This window comes from Oncorhynchus mykiss, chromosome 9 (assembly GCF_013265735.2).
Source record: "Oncorhynchus mykiss isolate Arlee chromosome 9, USDA_OmykA_1.1, whole genome shotgun sequence".
NCBI classification, from domain to species: Eukaryota; Metazoa; Chordata; class Actinopteri; order Salmoniformes; family Salmonidae; genus Oncorhynchus; species Oncorhynchus mykiss.
The window spans coordinates 52,425,578-52,442,839 of record NC_048573.1 but is presented as its reverse complement, the minus strand read 5'-3'; the positions used below and the strand labels follow the sequence as shown (position 1 = coordinate 52,442,839).

Here is a 17,262-nt window from a genome sequence, read left to right as displayed (position 1 = left end):
TATGGGGCAGGATTTTCTGTTTTAAAGCTCATCTTATGCTTTTCTTCACATTTTGCCATGAGGCTGAGAGAAAATGTCAAAGTTTTAAGCTAATTCTACATATTTTGGGGTTGGGGCCCCAGGGGGCTGTGCCCATTTGGTAATCCAGCCCTGCGAACACCTTGCTGGCAAGATGCATACAGTTCCAATATGAAGTTAAGGCATAATATGAGTTAAGCCACCTATGAGCAAGCAGTCCACATTATCTTCATTTTTTATTTTACCTTTATGACTAGGTAAGTCAGTTCACATTCTTATTTACAATGACTGCCTACCCCGGCCAAACCTGGACGACACTGGGCCAATTGTGCCCACCCTATGGGACTCCCAATCACGGCCGGATGTGATACAGCCTGGAATCGAACCAGGGTCTGTCGTGACACTTCCAGCACTGAGATGCAGTGCCTTAGACCGCTGCGCCACACGGGGAGCCCCAAAACTCTCTGACGGAGTGTTGGATACCTGTTATGTTACCTTAAACGTATGTGGATGTACTATAATACACAATGTTACATGATGCGTTGCCTTTTAGACATAGAGGAGAAATTGACTGAGGCATATGGTTGCGTCAGAGCAGTGAAATTGAGAAAGTTAGAGATTGATGGCTGTAACTTGTCAGCAAATTCTGCTAGGTCAAGTGTTGTTATGGAAGAACCCAGGACATGTATTTCAGCCACACATTTTGTGTTGGTCATTTAAGGAATAAGGCATGATCGAGTGTGGTATATAACCAATTAGGCACAACTCTTAGCTGTGATATATTGGCTATATACCATAAACCCTGAGGTGCCTTATTGCTATTATAAACTGGTTAACAATGTAATAACTATTTCCCAGATAACAATGACATCACAAATGAGTGTACTGTAGTAGATTTTTGCTGAATACATTTTGCAACATTTATTTTTACTGCCCTAATTACACCACAAATGAGTCAATTGTAGTAGCTTTTCCTGAATAAATGTTGCAATGATTTGTAAACACTGCTAGATATTTTAGCAATAAGGCCTGAGGGAGGTGTGGTATATGGCCAATATACCACAGCTAAGGCCTGTTCTTAGGCACCATGCATTTGTGGTGTAATTAATTATGTTCAGTAAAAATAAACGTTTTGTCATACCCGTGGTATACGGTCTGATATACCACGGCTGTCAGCCAATCAGCATTCAGGGCTCGAACCACCCAGTTTATAACTTGTAATATAGCACATTGATACCAGTGAACACCATGCATTTTTGTGCAATAGTTAAGTGCTATATCAGTTTCTGAATGATGATGTGTAAATGATCACTAGACCTGCGTCACCATTCAGAATCAAGTGGTTTATTTCTGTTTTGTTATATTTTTCTACTAAGGCTGTTAGCAAACAGCTGGCCCATGTTTTTCTTGTAATACTGGTACTGAATAGTACTGTATCATCTCTATCAGCTCCCTGTATGACTATTGTAATGAGTTCCTGAGTGTAATTCAATCATAAGAGGGCCCTGCTGTCTGGGGGGAGGGATATCACTAACTGATTTTTTTGAAGGGGTAGAAAATAGAAGTGCTATTGTTCAGACAGCTGCTCTCCAGGAGGCATTGGCTGGCTGACTGGATAAGGGTGACAGTGGGTGCAGCGGTTAGATATGAGGTTGGAGCATGCCCAGGGCCTAACGTAAACACAGGAACATTCCCGAGACTGCCTACAATGGATGTAAACTCATAGTCGTGAATTTAAGTTGAGTCATATTAAGTACAAAGGCCCTGCATAGTCAACATGGTTACAAAATGTACATGTTAAATTGTTGTGGATTGAAAAAAGGTAGGTATGTCAAATAAAACGTTTTTTGTGTAAAAATACAGTTGAAGTTGGAAGGTAACAGACTTAGGTTGAAGTCGTTAAAACTCGTTTTTAAACACTCCACAACTCCACACTTGTTAACAAACTATAGTTTTGGCAAGTCAGTTAGGACATCTACTATGTGCATTACACAAGTAATTTTTCCAACAATTTATAGACAGATTATTTCGCTTATAATTCACTGTATCACAATTCCAGTGGGTCAGAAGTTTACATACACTAAGTTGACTGTCTTTAAACAGCTTGGAAAATTCCAGAAAATGATGTCATGGCTTTAGAAGCTTCTGATAGGCTAATTGACATCATTTGAGTCAATTGGAGGTGTATCTGTGGATGTATATCAAGGCCTACCTTCAAACTCAGTGCCTTTTTGTTTGACATCATGGGAAAATCAAAAGAAATCAGCCAAGACCTCAGAAAAACAATTGTAGACCTCCACAAGTCTGGTTCATCCTTGGGAGCAATTTCCAAACGCCTGAAGCTACCATGTTCATCTGTACAAACAATAGTACGCAAGAAAAAACACCATGGGACCACGTAGCCGTAATACCGCTCAGGAAGTAGACTCCTTCTGTTTCCTAGAGATGAATGTACTTTGGTGTGAAAAGTGCAAATCAATCCCAGAACAACAGCAAAGGACCTTGTGAAGATGCTGGAGGAAACCGGTACAAAAGCATCTATATCCACAGTAAAACAAGTCCTATATCGACATAACCTGAAAGGCCGCTCAGCAAGGAAGAAGCCCCTGCTCAAAAACCGCCATAAAAATGCAAGACTATGGGTTGCAACTGCACATGGGGACAAAGATTGTACTTTTTGGAGAAATGCCCTCTGGTCAGATGAAACAAAAATAGAACTGTTTGGCCTTAATGACCATCATTATGTTTGGAGGAAAAAGGGGGAGGCTTGCAAGCCGAAGAACACCATCCCTACCGTGAAGCACGGGGGGTGGCAGCATCATGTTGTGGGGGTGCTTTGCTGCAGGTGGTTCTGGTGCACTTCACAAAATAGATGGCATCAAGGGGATGTAAAATTATGTGGATATATTGAAGCAACATCTCAAGACATCAGGAAGTTAATGCTTGGGTCTCGCAAATGGGTCTTCCAAATGAACACTGACCCCAAGCATACTTCCAAAGTTAAGGCAAAATGGCTTAAGGACAACGAAGTCAAGGTATTGCAGTGGCCATCACAAAGCCCTGACCTTGATCATATAGAAAATGTGTGGCAGAACTGAAAAAGCATGTGCGAGCAAGGAGGCCTACAAACCTGACTCAGTTACACCAGCTCTGTCAGGAGGAATGGGCCAAAATTCCCCAAACTTATTGTGGGAAGCTTGTGGAAGGCTACCCAAAATGTTTGACCCAAGTTAAACAATTTAAAGGCAATGCTACCAAATACTAATTGAGTGTATGTAAACTTCTGACCCATTGGGAATGTGATGAAAGAAATAAAAGCTGAAAGAAATCATTCTCTCTACTATTATTCTGACATTTCAGATTGTTAAAATAAAGTGGTTATCCTAACTGACCTAAGACAGGGAATTTTTTACAGGGATTAATTATCGAGAATTGTGAAAAACTGAGTTTAAATGTAGTTGGCTAAGGTGAATGTAAACTTCCGACTTCAACTGTATATATATATATATATACAGTGGGGAGAACAAGTATTTGATACACTGCCGATTTTGCAGGTTTTCCTACTTACAAAGCATGTAGAGGTCTGTAATGTTTATCATAGTTACACTTAAACTGTGAGAGACGGAATCTAAAACAAAAATCCAGAAAATAACATTGTATGATTTTTAAGTAATTCATTTGCATTTTATTGCATGACAAAAGTATTTGTGGTCTGATGAGACAAAAATAGAGCTTTTTGGTCTAAACTCCACTCGCTGTGTTTGGAGGATGAAGAAGGATGAGTACAAACCCAAGAACACATCCCAACCATTACGCACAGAGGTGGAAACATCATTCTTTGGGGATGCTTTTCTGCAAAGGGGACAGGACGACTGCACCTTATTGAGGGGAGGATGGATGGGGCCATGTATCGCGAGATCTTGGCCAACAACCACCTTCCCTCAGTAAGAGCATTGAAGATGGGTCGTGGCTGGGTCTTCCAGCATGACAACGACCCGAAACACACAGCCAGGGCAACTAAGGAGTGGCTCCGTAAGAAGCATCTCAAGGTCCTGGAGTGGTCTAGCCAGTCTCCAGACCTGAACCCAATAGAAAATCTTTGGAGGTAGCTGAAAGACCGTATTGCCCAGCGACAGCCCCAAAACCTGAAGGATCTGGAGAAGGTCTGTATGGAGGAGTGGGCCAAAATCCCTGCTGCAGTGTGTGCAAACCTGGTCAAGAACTACAGGAAACGTATGATCTCTGTAATTGCAAACAAAGGTTTCTGTACCAAATATTAAGTTCTGCTTTTCTGATGTATCAAATACTTATGTCATGCAATAAAATGCAAATTAATTACTTAAAAATCATACAATGTGATTTTCTGGATTTTTGTTTTAGATTCCGTCTCTCACAGTTGAAGTGTACCTATGATAAAAATGACATTCCTCTACATGCTTTGTAAGTAGGAAAACCTGCAAAATCGGCAGTGTATCAAATACTTGTTCTCCCCACTATATATATTTTTACTTTAGGCAGCATCCAACCTGCTTTGTTGTCATTACCTCTCCTTCTGAGATAACCCACACATCTTTTTGTTTGTTTCCCTCTACCTGGACTGTCCCTATGTGACTGGGACATTTTGATAACTCCACAGAGGGGAGAGGGCAAGTATGGAGAGAGACAGGGAAGGGGTATAGGAACACATGGGGAGTATTTTAAATTCATGGATCGCATAGGGATTGGTTGGCATAGTCCCCTCGATCACTGTGTTCCAATGCACCGATTTCCCTGGAAGGAATGCACCACAATGTGGTGGAATACAATGGACATGCAGGCTAGAAGGTTCAATCTATTTATTTGTTTAGTGTTCACTTTACAATGTAGAACAATGTTTATTTTCTGGGCCGTCTGAATTATAGTAAAAGCACCTACAGTAGAGAAACATGTTATTCTTCATCCATGGATAAGGTATTGAGAGTGAACACGTTAAGGCAGTGGCGATTCTAGCCTGTATGGCTCCATTTGGAAAACACAAACAAATAATCATAACTCTTAAACTATATAAATATATACACAAATGAGACTCATAAATATCAAAAAGAACTAACAAAGACAAATAGAAACAAATTTGTGTTGATTTGGCAATCGAGGCATCAATACATTACCCATCCCCCAACGCTGTCAACCAAGAGTCAAGACTAAACCAATTCACCTTGGTGGTGTTTATATTTTTCTTAACGATTTCGTAAAACCAGAAAAAAATGCAACTATGTCTGTGATACTATATATTCACAATATTATGAATGAATTGTTTTTTAATTGGTAGCATTTCATTGTGTGACTGAATTTACTAATTGCGTTAGTACTGTACAAAGCAGTGCACTATTTGATAGATTCACCTGCTCCCCCTACCTTGGGCTTCCAGTGGGGAGACCTGAGGTCTACCTACCTACCTACGCACCCCTCCCCATCTCGTACTTCTGAGTGGGAGACCTTCCCAGGCAGTGGCCTGCCTAGCTCACAAACTAGAATCAGGGCTCCCACTCCGACAAGGTTGACATAATATCGTTTACGTGACATGCAAATGAGCGATCGATAGCCGATCGTGCAAATGTCAACAATCTGAATGTTTTTGTGCGGGCGCCACGTGCTGTCCCCGGCATGATGCCGCCCTGGGTGGCTGCCCATGTCGCCTATACCTAAATCCGCCACTGCTAAAGGAATACATTAATCAAAGGTGGCATGTCTCATTGAGTAGGGCTACGTTAGAGTGCATGACAGTTGAAGTGACAATTGAACAAAATTAATTTCATGCTTGCTTGCATAGATTAATGTTTAACCTCAATACACATCCATCGATGCTCTAGTTGAGTTTGTTGTGTCTTTCAGTCATGGTGCAATTCATTTGTTAGTATTTTATCAACGTCCTTCATAACTAACTCAATTGACTATCATTATGTTTAAGTCATCTCGTGCTGAATCAGGAAGGTTGCATCTCTAAATGGAAAAAGGGGTTTCTATTATTTGATCAAATCAAACAGACCAGGGAGGGGTGGCTCATTCATTTTAATGTGTAATACTTTGGTAACATCATCTAACTCATTCATTTAATTCCTAACATGACTTGTCTTTGTTTCTTTGGTTCCATTTTGGGTTATCGTCTTCTCTCCTGCTGTGGAATGCACTATCAGGTCAAAGTAAGTATAAAGGGTGAGAAGAAGATATCAAACGTAGAGAAACCTGACCCTGCATGTACAGTGCATATCGTAAGTATTTACCCCCTTGGGTTTTTTCAAATTTAGTTTTGTTTTACAAAGTGGATATAATTGTGATCTTCACAAAATACCTCAATGTCAAATTAATAAGAAAATTCAATACATTTTTCCAAATTAATAATACAAAAATAACAAATGGTTTTCTAAGTATTCACCCCTTTTGTTATGGCAAGCCTAAATAAGTCCAAATTTGCTTAACAAATCATGTAATAAGTTGCAGGGACTCACTCTAATGCAATATTTGTCACGCTCTGACCTTAGTTATCTATGTTTTCTGTATTATTTTGGTCAGGTCAGGGTGTGACGAGGGCGGGTATATGGGTATATGTGTTTTTGTCTTGTCTAGGGTTTTTGGATATCTATGGGGTTTTGGTATGTCTAGGTAAATGTAAGTCTATGGTCGCCTGAATTGGTTCCCAATTAGAGGCAGCTGTTTATCGTTGTCTCTGATTGGGGATCCTATTTAGGTTGCTATTTGCCATTTGGGTTTTTGTGGGTTATTGTCTATAGCGTCACGGTCGTTTTGTTTAGTGGTCTTTCTTTATTAAAGGAAGTATGTATTCATCAATATGACGAACGTGACAATGTTAGGGTTAACATTATTTTTTAATGACTACCCCATCTCTGTACCCCACACATACTATCTGTAAGGTCCCTCATTCGAGTAGTGTATTTCAAGCACAGATTCAACCACGATGACCAAGGGGGCTGTTCCAATGCCTCACAAAGAAAGGCGCCAATTGGTAGATGGGTAAAAAAAAGCAGACACTGAATATACATCTGAGCATGGTAAAGTTATTAATTAGGCTTTAGATGGCCTCCAGAGTGGCACAGTGGTCTAAGGCACTGCATCGCAATGCTAGCTGTGCCACTAGAGATTCTGGGTTTGAGTCCAGGCTCTGTTACAGCCGGCCGCGAACGGGAGACCCATGGGGCGGCGCACAATTGGCCCAGTGTCGTCTGGGTTAGGGGAGGGTTTGGCCGGCAGGGATGTCCTTAGTGCCCGATGTGTCAGGCAGGCCCAGTGCACGCTGACACTGTCACCAGGTGTATGGTGTTTCCTCCCAACACATTGGTGTGGCTGGCTTCCAGGTTAAGTGGGCATTGTGTCAAGAAGCAGTGCGGCTTGGTTGGGTTGTGTTTCGGAGGACGCACGGCTCTCGACCTTCGCCTCTCCCGAGTCCGTACGGGAATTGCTGCGATAAGACAAGACTGTAACTACCAATTGGATACCACGAAATTGGGGAGATAAAGGGGTCAAAAATAAATAAATGGTGTATCAATACAACCAGTCACTATAAAGATACAGGGGTCCTTCCTAACTGAGTTGCTAGCAGAAGAAGGAAACCGCTCAGGGATTTCATCGTTTGGCCAATGGTGATTTTAAAACAGTAACAGAGTTTAATGGCTGTGATGGGAGAAAACTGAGGATGGATCAATAACATTGCAGTTACTCCACAATACTAACCTAAACAACACACAGAATAAAAAATATTCCAAAACCTGGATCATGTTTGTGTAACAGTATAACTTTAGACCGTCCCCTCGCCCATACCCGGGCGTGAATCAGGGACCCTCTGCACACATCAACAACAGTCACCCACGACGCATCGTTACCCATTGCTCCACAAAAGCCGCGGCCCTTGCAGAGCAAGGGGAACTACTACTTCAAGGTCTCAGAGCAAGTGACGTCACCGATTGAAACGCTATTTAGCGCGCACCACCACTAACTAAGCTAGCCGTTTCACATCCGTTACACTCACCCCCCTTTTGACCTCCTCCTTTTTTTCCTTTATTTTTTTCCCTCCGCAGCAACCAGTGATCTTGGTCAACAGCATCAATGTAACAGTATAACTTTAGACCGTCCCCTCACCCATACCCGGGCGCGAACCAGGGACCCTCTGCACACATCAACAACAGTCACCCACGAAGCATCGTTACCCATCGCTCCACAAAAGCCGCGGCCCTTGCAGAGCAAGTGACGTCACCGATTGAAACGCTATTTAGCGCGCACCACCAATAACTAAGCTAGCCGTTTCACATCCGTTACATTTGCAACATAGCACTAAAGTAATACTGCAAAAAATGTGCCAAAGGAATTAACTTTTTGTCCTGAATACAAAGTGTTATGTTTGGGGAAAATCCAACACAACACATCACTGAGTACTACTTTACATATTATCAAGCATGGTGGTGGCTGCATCATGTTATGAGTATGCTTGTCATCGGCAAGGACTAGGATAAAAAAGAAACAGAATGGAGCTAACCACAGGTAAAATCCTAGAAGAAAACCTGCTTCAGTCTGCTTTCCACCAGACACTGAGAGACAAATTCATTCACCTTTCAGCAGGATAAGAACCTACAACACAAGGTCAAATCTACACTACAGTTGCTTATCAAGATTATATTAAATGTTCCTAAGTGGCCTAGTAACAGTTTTGACTTAAATTTGCTTGGAAATCTATGGCAAAACCTGAAATGGCTGTCTAGCAATCAAACAACTTGACAGTGCTTGAAGAATTTTGAAAATAGTAATGGGCAAATATTGTACAATCCAGGTGTGGAAAGGGAGACTAATGTGAGACTTACCCCAAAATACTGGGTATTTCTAACATGTATTGACTCATGGGGGTGAATACTTATCTAATCAATATATATTAGTGTTTAATTAATTATTTGTGTTACATTTTTCTTCCACTTTTACATTAGAGTATTTTTTGTCGATCAACAAAAAATTTACAAAATTAATTTTAATACTACTTTAAAACAATAATAATCCAAGTGTGTGAATTATATGTCCCACGGTAGAAATTTGTGACTGTCAACATTAATTCATTCACTTATTTGTCATAGAATAAAGTTTGTAGTGGATGCTAGACAAAAAAAAATGAATCAATGAATTGATCAGTCCGATGGCACTTGAGCTTCCTGGGCCTTGTTGAGTCCACAGACACTATGACTCCAGGAACAAGATAGGCCAAGAGTTGCTGCAGTATCACAGCCTCTTTGTCTAGTTTGGCCCGAGAAGGTTGTCTTGTTTGTACTGTAGATATTTGATGTCAGTGCAGAGCAAATTGTTGAGTGTTTGTGAGTTGTCTGGCCCTAATCTTTGTGCTGGATTACTGTAGCTCTGTGTGCATGGAACCTTGTGTTCACAGCCCAGGCTAGTGCTGAGAGCTGTGAGTTGACGTTGGACCAAGTTCTGCTTGGTTTTATACACACAAAGCATGCGCTGCTGGAGAGTCTGTTTTCAACTGTTGCAGTAAGGTATGTCTAATGTTTCCCTTTGTGATATGATAGTACCTTGTTTTTTACAAAATAATTTCAAACAACAATTTCAATCATGGTGAATTTGACCATCCTACTGTAGCTTGCTTTATCACGCCTGTTGAATCTATGCTGCTGATAGCTTGTTCCATGTTCAGTGTTTGTTTCGGGTCACACTCCATGTTGTCCATTTCATTGCTTAATTTCCTGTGTAATGCACTTGAATAGCTTTTGGGAAACAAAACGTAATGTAGAAAATTACGTAATAAAAGTGCACATTTTCAACTTAGTAACTACCTTTGAAAAAACAGGGTGGGTAACACCTATGTGTTTCTGCCAGAGACCGATGAGCATATGCTTGCCTTTGCGGAGAAAGTCTTTGCATCGGAGACCAAAGGTGAGGGCGTCCGTGATGAGATCTCCATGTTTGAAGTTCAAGATGACTGTCCCATCCTCCAACAGGAAATGGCCCACCATCTGCACACCGATGAAGATACTGACAAACGGTGGGTAGTAGTTCCTAAATCTTTTTTCTTCTTCATGTGAACTGTCCAACAGAAATGGATACCAACAATGGTATCACCCTTTGCCTTACCACTAAATCCACTGTTTGTCTGTCCCTCCTCCTCCTCCTCCTCCTCCCCCTCTGTAGTAAGAAGAGACAGCAGAAGTGTCGCACCATCACTTTACCTTCGTCAATGAGTGACCAGGACAGGAAGGTGCTGGCCCCTGTGGTGGATGTGTTGTTGGACATACCAACCTACCTAGAAGTGCCTGACTTCCAGAGAGTGGCCATCATTGGAGACTATGCCTCTGGGGTATTATATCTTAACTATGTAGCCTACATTTCCCTTTTATCCAGGTTAGTCTTATGGAGAACAAATCTCCTTTGCAAGAGAGACCTGGTTCAAGATGTCAGCGGGGTCGAACATGATGGACCCCACTCATAAATCAAATCAAACTTTGTCACATGCGCCGACTACAACAAGTGTAGACCTTACCGTGAAATGCTTACTTACAAGCCCTTAACCAACAGTGAAGTTCAAGAAGAGTTAAGAAAATATTTACCAAATAAACTAAAGTAAAAAATAATACAAATTAACACAATAACATAAACAATAACGAGGCTACATACAGGGGGTAACGGTTAGAGGTAATTTGTACATGTAGGTAGGGGTGAAGTGACTATGCATAGATAAACAGTGAGTAGCAGAAATATACAAAATAAATGGGGGGGGGGGGGGGTCAATGTAATAGTCCGGTGGCCATTTTATTAATTGTTCAGCAGTCTAATGGCTTGGGGGTAGAAGCTGTTAAGGAGCCTTTTGGTCCGAGACTTGGCGTTCGGTACCGCTTGCCGTGCGGTAGCAGAGAAAACAGTCTATGACATTGGTGACTGGAGTCTTTGATAATTTTATGGTCTTTCCTCTGACACTGCCTATTATATAGGTCCTGGTTTGCACGAAGCTTGGCCCCAGTGATGGACTGGGCTGTATGCACTGCCCTCTGTAGCGCCTTACGGTCAGATGCAACACCAGGCGGTGATGCAACCGATGGTGCAGCTGTAGAACTTTTTGAGGATCTGAGGACCCATGCCAAATCTTTTCAGTCTCCTGAGGGGGAAAAGGTATTGTCATGCCCAGTCTTGGTGTGTTTGGACCATGACAGATCGTTGGTGATGTGGACACCAAGGAACTTTAAACTCTTGACCCGCTCCACTACAGCCCTGTTGATGTTAATGGAGGCCTGTTCGGCCCGCCTTGTCCTGTAGTCCACGATCAGCTCCTTTGCCTCCCTCATTGAGGGAGAGGTTGTTGTCCTGATACCACACTGCCAGAGCTCTGACCTCCTCCCTATAAGCTGTCTCATCGTTGTCGGTGAGGCCTACCACTATTGTGTCGTCAGCAAACTTAATGATGGTGATGGAGTCGTGTTTGGCCATGCAGTCGTGGGTGAACAGGGAGTACCGGAGGGGACTAAGTACGCACCCCTGAGGGGACCCTGTGTTGAGGATCAGCGTGGCAGACGTGTTGTTGCCTACTCTTACCACCTGGGGGCGGCCTGTCAGGAAATCCAAGATCCAGTTAGAGAGGGAAGTGTTTAGTCCAGGTTCCTTAGCTTAGTGATGATCTTTGTGGGCACTATGGTGTTGAGCTGATCTGTAGTCAATTAAGTGCATTCTCACATAGGTGTTCCTTTTGTCCAGGTGGGAAAGGGCAGTGTGGAGTGCGATTGAGATTGTGTCATCTGTGGATCTGTTGGGGCTGTATGCAAATTGGAGTGGGTCTAGGCTATCCGGGAGGATGCTGTTGATGTGAGCCATGACCAGCCTTTCAAAGTACTTCATGGCTACCGACGTGAGTGCTACGGCGAGGTAATCATTTAGGCAGGTTACCTTCGCTTCGTTGGGCACAGGGACTATGTTGGTCTGCTTGAAACATGTAGGTATTACAGACTCAGTCAGGGAGAGGTTGAAAATGTCAGTGAAGACACTTGCCAGTTGGTCCGCGCATGCTTTGAGTACACGTCCTGTTAATGCATCAGGCCCCGTAGCTTTGTGAATGTTGGCCTGTTTAAAGGTCTTGCTCACATCGGCTACCAAGAGCGTTATCACACAGTCATCCAGAACAGCTGGTGCTCTCGTGCATGCTTCAGTATTGCTTGCCTCGAAGCAAGCATGAAAGACATTTAGCTCATCTGGTAGGCTCACGTCACTGGGAAGCTCGCGTCTGGGTTTTCCTTTGTAGTCCTTAATAGTTTTCAGGCCCTGCCACATCCAACAAGCGTCAGAGCTGGTGTAGTAGGATTCAATCTTAATCCTGTTTTGACGCTTTGCTTGTTTGATGGTTCGTCTGAGGGCATAGCGGGATTTCTTATAGGCGTCCGGATTAGTGTCCTGCTCCTTGAAAGCGGTAGCTCTAGCCTTTAGCTTGATGCTGATGTTGCCTGTTATCCATGGCTTCTGGTTGGGGTATAAACGTACGGTCACTGTGGGGACGATGTCGTCGATGCACTTATTGATGAAGCCGATGACTGAGGTGGTATACTCCTCAATGCCATTGGATGAATCCTGGAACATATTCCAGTCTGTGCTAGCAAAACAGTCCTGTAGCTTAGCATCCTCGCCATCTGACCACTTCAGTATTGAGCGAGTCACTGGTACTTCCTGCTTTAGTTTTTGCTTGTAAGCAGGAATCAGGAGGATAGCATTATGGTCGGATTTGCCAAATGGAGGGCGTGGGAGAGTTTTGTATGCATCTCTGTGTGTGAAGTAAAGGTGGTCTAGTTTTCTTCCCTCTGTTTGCACATGTGACACGCTGGTAAATATTTGGTAAAGCTGATTTAAGTTTGCCTGTATTAAAGTCCCCTGGCACGAGGAGCGGCGCTTCTGGATGAGCATTTTCTTGTTTGCTAATGGCCTTATAGAGTTGGTTGAGTGTGCTCTTAGTTCCAGCATTGGTCTGTGGTGGTAAATAGACAGCTACGAATAATATAGATGAGAACTCTCTTGGTAGATAGTGTGGTCTACAGCTTATCATAAGGTACTCTACCTCAGGCGAGCAATACCTCAAGACTACTTTCATATTAGACATTGCGCACCAGCTGTTATTGACAAAAGACACACACCACCACCCCTTGTCTTACCAGACGTAACTTCTCTGTTCTGCCGGTGCATTGAAAATCCCTCAGCTCTATATTATGTACACAATAATCTAGAAGAAAAAGAAACGCTCACCTATTTAGGCGAGGTGCTGGCTGGCGGAGTAGAAAACTTGAAAATAAAAGAGAGCCGCACACTCTAGGAGCTCAGATGCAAAAATGTAATTACCAACGTTTCGACAGCCAAGCTGTCTTCATCAGGGTATAATCACAAACACTGCGGGATGACTCGTTTATGTAGTGTCAAAAGACACAGGTGTCTGTAATCATGTCCAAGAGTGGCCTAATATCATTGGTTAATTATCAAATATTAAAATGGCATACAAAGAACAGCATACAAACAACAAATGGATAGCATACGATCATACATTCCTTTTAGACTACACAAGCTTACAAACAATTACAATGGCAGAGTCACAATAATCACAAGAATGGCTTCAGATCAAAGTCTACGTTGAGACCGAAGGGAACAAGGGTCTTTAAGTTAAAGATCCAGGCAGCATCTCGTTTTAACAATAAATGATCAAGGTCACCCCTCTCCTAGGGAGAGTGATATGTTCGATGCCAATATAACGCTGAGACGAAATCGAGTGGCCTGCCTCCAAGAAGTGGGCCGCAACTGGGTAAGTAAAGTTTTTACACCTAATGGTGCTACGATGCTCTGAGATACGTACTTTTAATTCGCGCTTTGTTTTACCCACACATTTTTACGACAAGGACAAGTTATAAGATAAATAACTGTCTTAGTGGAGCACGTAATAACACCTTTGATTGGGATCGATTTCCCTGTTTGTGGATGTTTGAAGGATCTACATTTAATGCCATTGCATTGAGCACAGCCATTACATTTGTAATTTCCATCCAATAGGGGCGCAAATAGACGTTGTTCAGGAATATCTTGGGGTGGTAAATCAGAGTTTACCAATTGGTCTCTGAGATTTCTGCCCCGCGAGAATACGTTGTTTGTATGCTGTTCTTTGTATGCCATTTTAATATTTGATAATTAACCAATGATATTAGGCCACTCTTGGCCATGATTACAGACACCTGTGTCTTTTGACACTACATAAACGAGTCATCCCGCAGTGTTTGTGATTATACCCTGATGAAGACAGCTTGGCTGTCGAAACGTTGGTAATTACATTATTGCATCTGAGCTCCTAGAGTGTGCGGCTCTCTTTTATTTTCACATGTACACAATAACACATTATGTACAATACAGGTCAAAAGGACACACCTTTGGACACACCTACTCATTCAAGGATTTTTTCTTTATTTGTACTATTTTCTACATTGTAGAATAATAGTAAAGACATCAAAACTATGAAATAACACATATCATCATGTAGTAACCAAAAAAATGTTAAACAAATCTAAATATATTTTAGATTCTTCAAAGTAGCCACCCTTTGCCTTGATGACAACTTTGCACACTCTTGGCATTCTCTCATCCAGCTTCATGAGGAACGCTTTTCCAACAGTCTTGAAGGAGTTCCCACATATGCTGATCACTTGTTGGCTGCTTTTCCTTCACTCTGCGGTCCAACTCATCCCAAACCATCTCAATTGGGTTGAGGTTGGGTGATTGTGGAGGCCAGGTCATCTGATGCAGCACTCCATCACTCTCCTTCTTGGTCAAATAGTCCTTACAAAGCCTGAAAGTGTGTTGGGTCATTGTCCTGTTGAAAAACAAATGATAGTCCCACTAAGCGTGAACCAGATGGAATGGTGTATTGCTGCAGAATGCTGTGGTAGCCATGCTAGTTAAGTGTGCCTTGAATTTGAAATAAATCACTGACAGTGTCACAAGCAAAGTACCTCCACACACCATCACAACTCCTCCTCCGTACTTCATAGTGGGAACCACGCAGAGATCATCCTTTCACCTCATCTGCATCTCACCTGGCGGTTGGAACCAAAATTCTCAAATGTGGACTCATCAGACTAAAGGACAGATTTCCACCGGTATAATGTCCATTGCTTGTGTTTCTTTGCCCAAGCAAGTCTCTTCTTCTTATTGGTGTCCTTTAGTTGTGGTTTCTTTGCAGTAATTTGACTATGAAGGCCTGATTTACACTGTCTCCTCTGAACAGTTGATGTTGAGATGTGTTTGTTACTTGAACTCTGTGAAGCATTTATTTGGGATGCAATCTGAGGTGCAGTTAACTCTAATGAACTTATCCTCTGCAGCAGATGTAATTTTGGGTCTTCCTTTCCTGAGGCGGTCCTCATGAGAGCCAGTTTTATCATAGCGGTTAATGGTTTTTGCGACTGCACTTGAAGAAACTTTAAAAGTTCTTGAAATGTTCAGAATTGACTGACCTTCATGTCTTAAAGTAATGATGGACTGTTGTTTCGCTTTGATCATTTGAGCTGTTCTTGTCATAATATGGACTTGGTCATTTACCAAATAGGGCTATCTTCTATTTACCATCCCTACCTTGTCACAACACAACTGATTGGCTCAAACGCATTAAGAAGGAAAGTCTTCCACAAATGAACTTTTAAGAAGGCACAACTGTTAACTGAAATGCATTCCAGGTGACTAACTCATGAAGCTGGTTGAGAGAATGCTAAGAGTGTACAGAGCTGTCATCAAGGCAAAGGGTGGCTCCTTTGAAGAATCGCAAATATAAATATATATTTTGAATTGATTAAAAATTGTTTTGCTTGCTACATGATTCCATATGTGTTATTTCATAGTTTTGATTTTTTCACTATTATTCTACAATGTAGAAAATAGTAAAAATAAAGAAAAACCCTGGAATGAGTAGGTGTGTCCAAAATGTTGACTGTTACTGTATGTTTGTAAACTCACCATTAAAAATACCATAGTGATTGAGTGTCTTGTAGCTAGCTATTCCATGATATTTGCATTCTACTAAGTAAACCTCCAATTGTTCCCAACTATTCCACTCTCTAAAACTCCTCCCCATCCCAATTTGGGTTGTCATCCCAGTGACCGGCAGACCACCCCCGTCCCCCCGTATCCCAGGGCCCCGAGAGACCTGGACCCATCCTTCGAAAAGAGCAAACAGTGCCACCCACAGAACAGAAGCAGATCAACCACCAAAGCTTTTCCATCGTCCTCACTTCGATTTGCATTATATATAGCTATTAAAAAAATATATCTAAAATATAAAAATTTCCACAGTTAACTAAATAATATTCGTAATAATGTAGGCAGTTAATGCAAAAGATTGTTATCTATAACCAGGATTGCCATTGTAAAAAATTACATATTTAGCAAGCAATTATTATTTTTGCAAACAATTATGGTGATTCATCCTATATTGTCCCTAACATCATTACCCCCTAGCAACAGATCTGGGACACACACACAAACACACACACTCAACCCCTTTCCCCCACAAACAACCATAAGCTCAGATGCTCAACAGCTGTTCCATCCCTAAGCTTTGATGTCTTCATTATTATTCTACAATGTAGAAAATAGTAAAAATAAAGAAAACCCCTGGATTGAGTAGGTGTGTCCAAACTTTTGACTGGTACTGTATGTCTCCACCTCCCTCTCTCCTCAAATAGCAGCAGAATTAAGTCTTGTTGACCCTGTTTACATGTTGTGGAGCAGTGTCCTTGTTGACGGGTTAAACTGAGCTGGATGTTGGAGGAGTAGCATGGCTGCCCGTGGCCCTGGGTGTGAACTTAACCTTTATGGCTAGTATGTGTCTCTGGGTCTGGGTCATTGACCTCCTGTAGGGAAATCTCCTCATATAAATAGATCCCTCTAGACTGAAAATAAGAACCCAGCAAAGGTCGTCTGGGTTTAAATTTCAGTAATGTGGCTCTGACATTTACAGAGAGTAATCATTAGGAGGAGGTGGGGCTTGCTTATCAAACTGCTTGTTGCTCGCTTTCCCAATTTAAGCACTACTACATAATCCACTTATGAATATTACATAATCATTGGTCTATTGTGAACGACCGATAACTTGCTGACAATTATCCATTTTTGTTTGATCAGTGATTACTTCAAGGAACGGAGGGATGGAGCGATGCATTGGAACAGGGCCCTTATTAAATCATTCCCCTCTCTACT

The 17,262-nt window shown here is 42.0% G+C and overlaps 1 protein-coding gene across 2 annotated transcripts in view; it reads left to right on the top strand.

The window, feature by feature from the left end:
• LOC110532352 (AMP deaminase 1) overlaps positions 1-17,262 on the top strand; it is a 37,180-nt gene that overhangs the window by 789 nt on the left and 19,129 nt on the right. The window contains exons 2-4 of one of the 2 annotated variants that reach the window (XM_021616175.2): positions 6,192-6,197; positions 9,883-10,048; positions 10,195-10,360. In XM_021616175.2, coding sequence (XP_021471850.1) covers positions 6,192-6,197; positions 9,883-10,048; positions 10,195-10,360 — 338 coding nt within the window. Of the gene's footprint in view, positions 1-6,191; positions 6,198-6,235; positions 6,267-9,882; positions 10,049-10,194; positions 10,361-17,262 lie in introns of those variants that run through there. The other variant, XM_021616177.2, reaches the window with a different exon arrangement.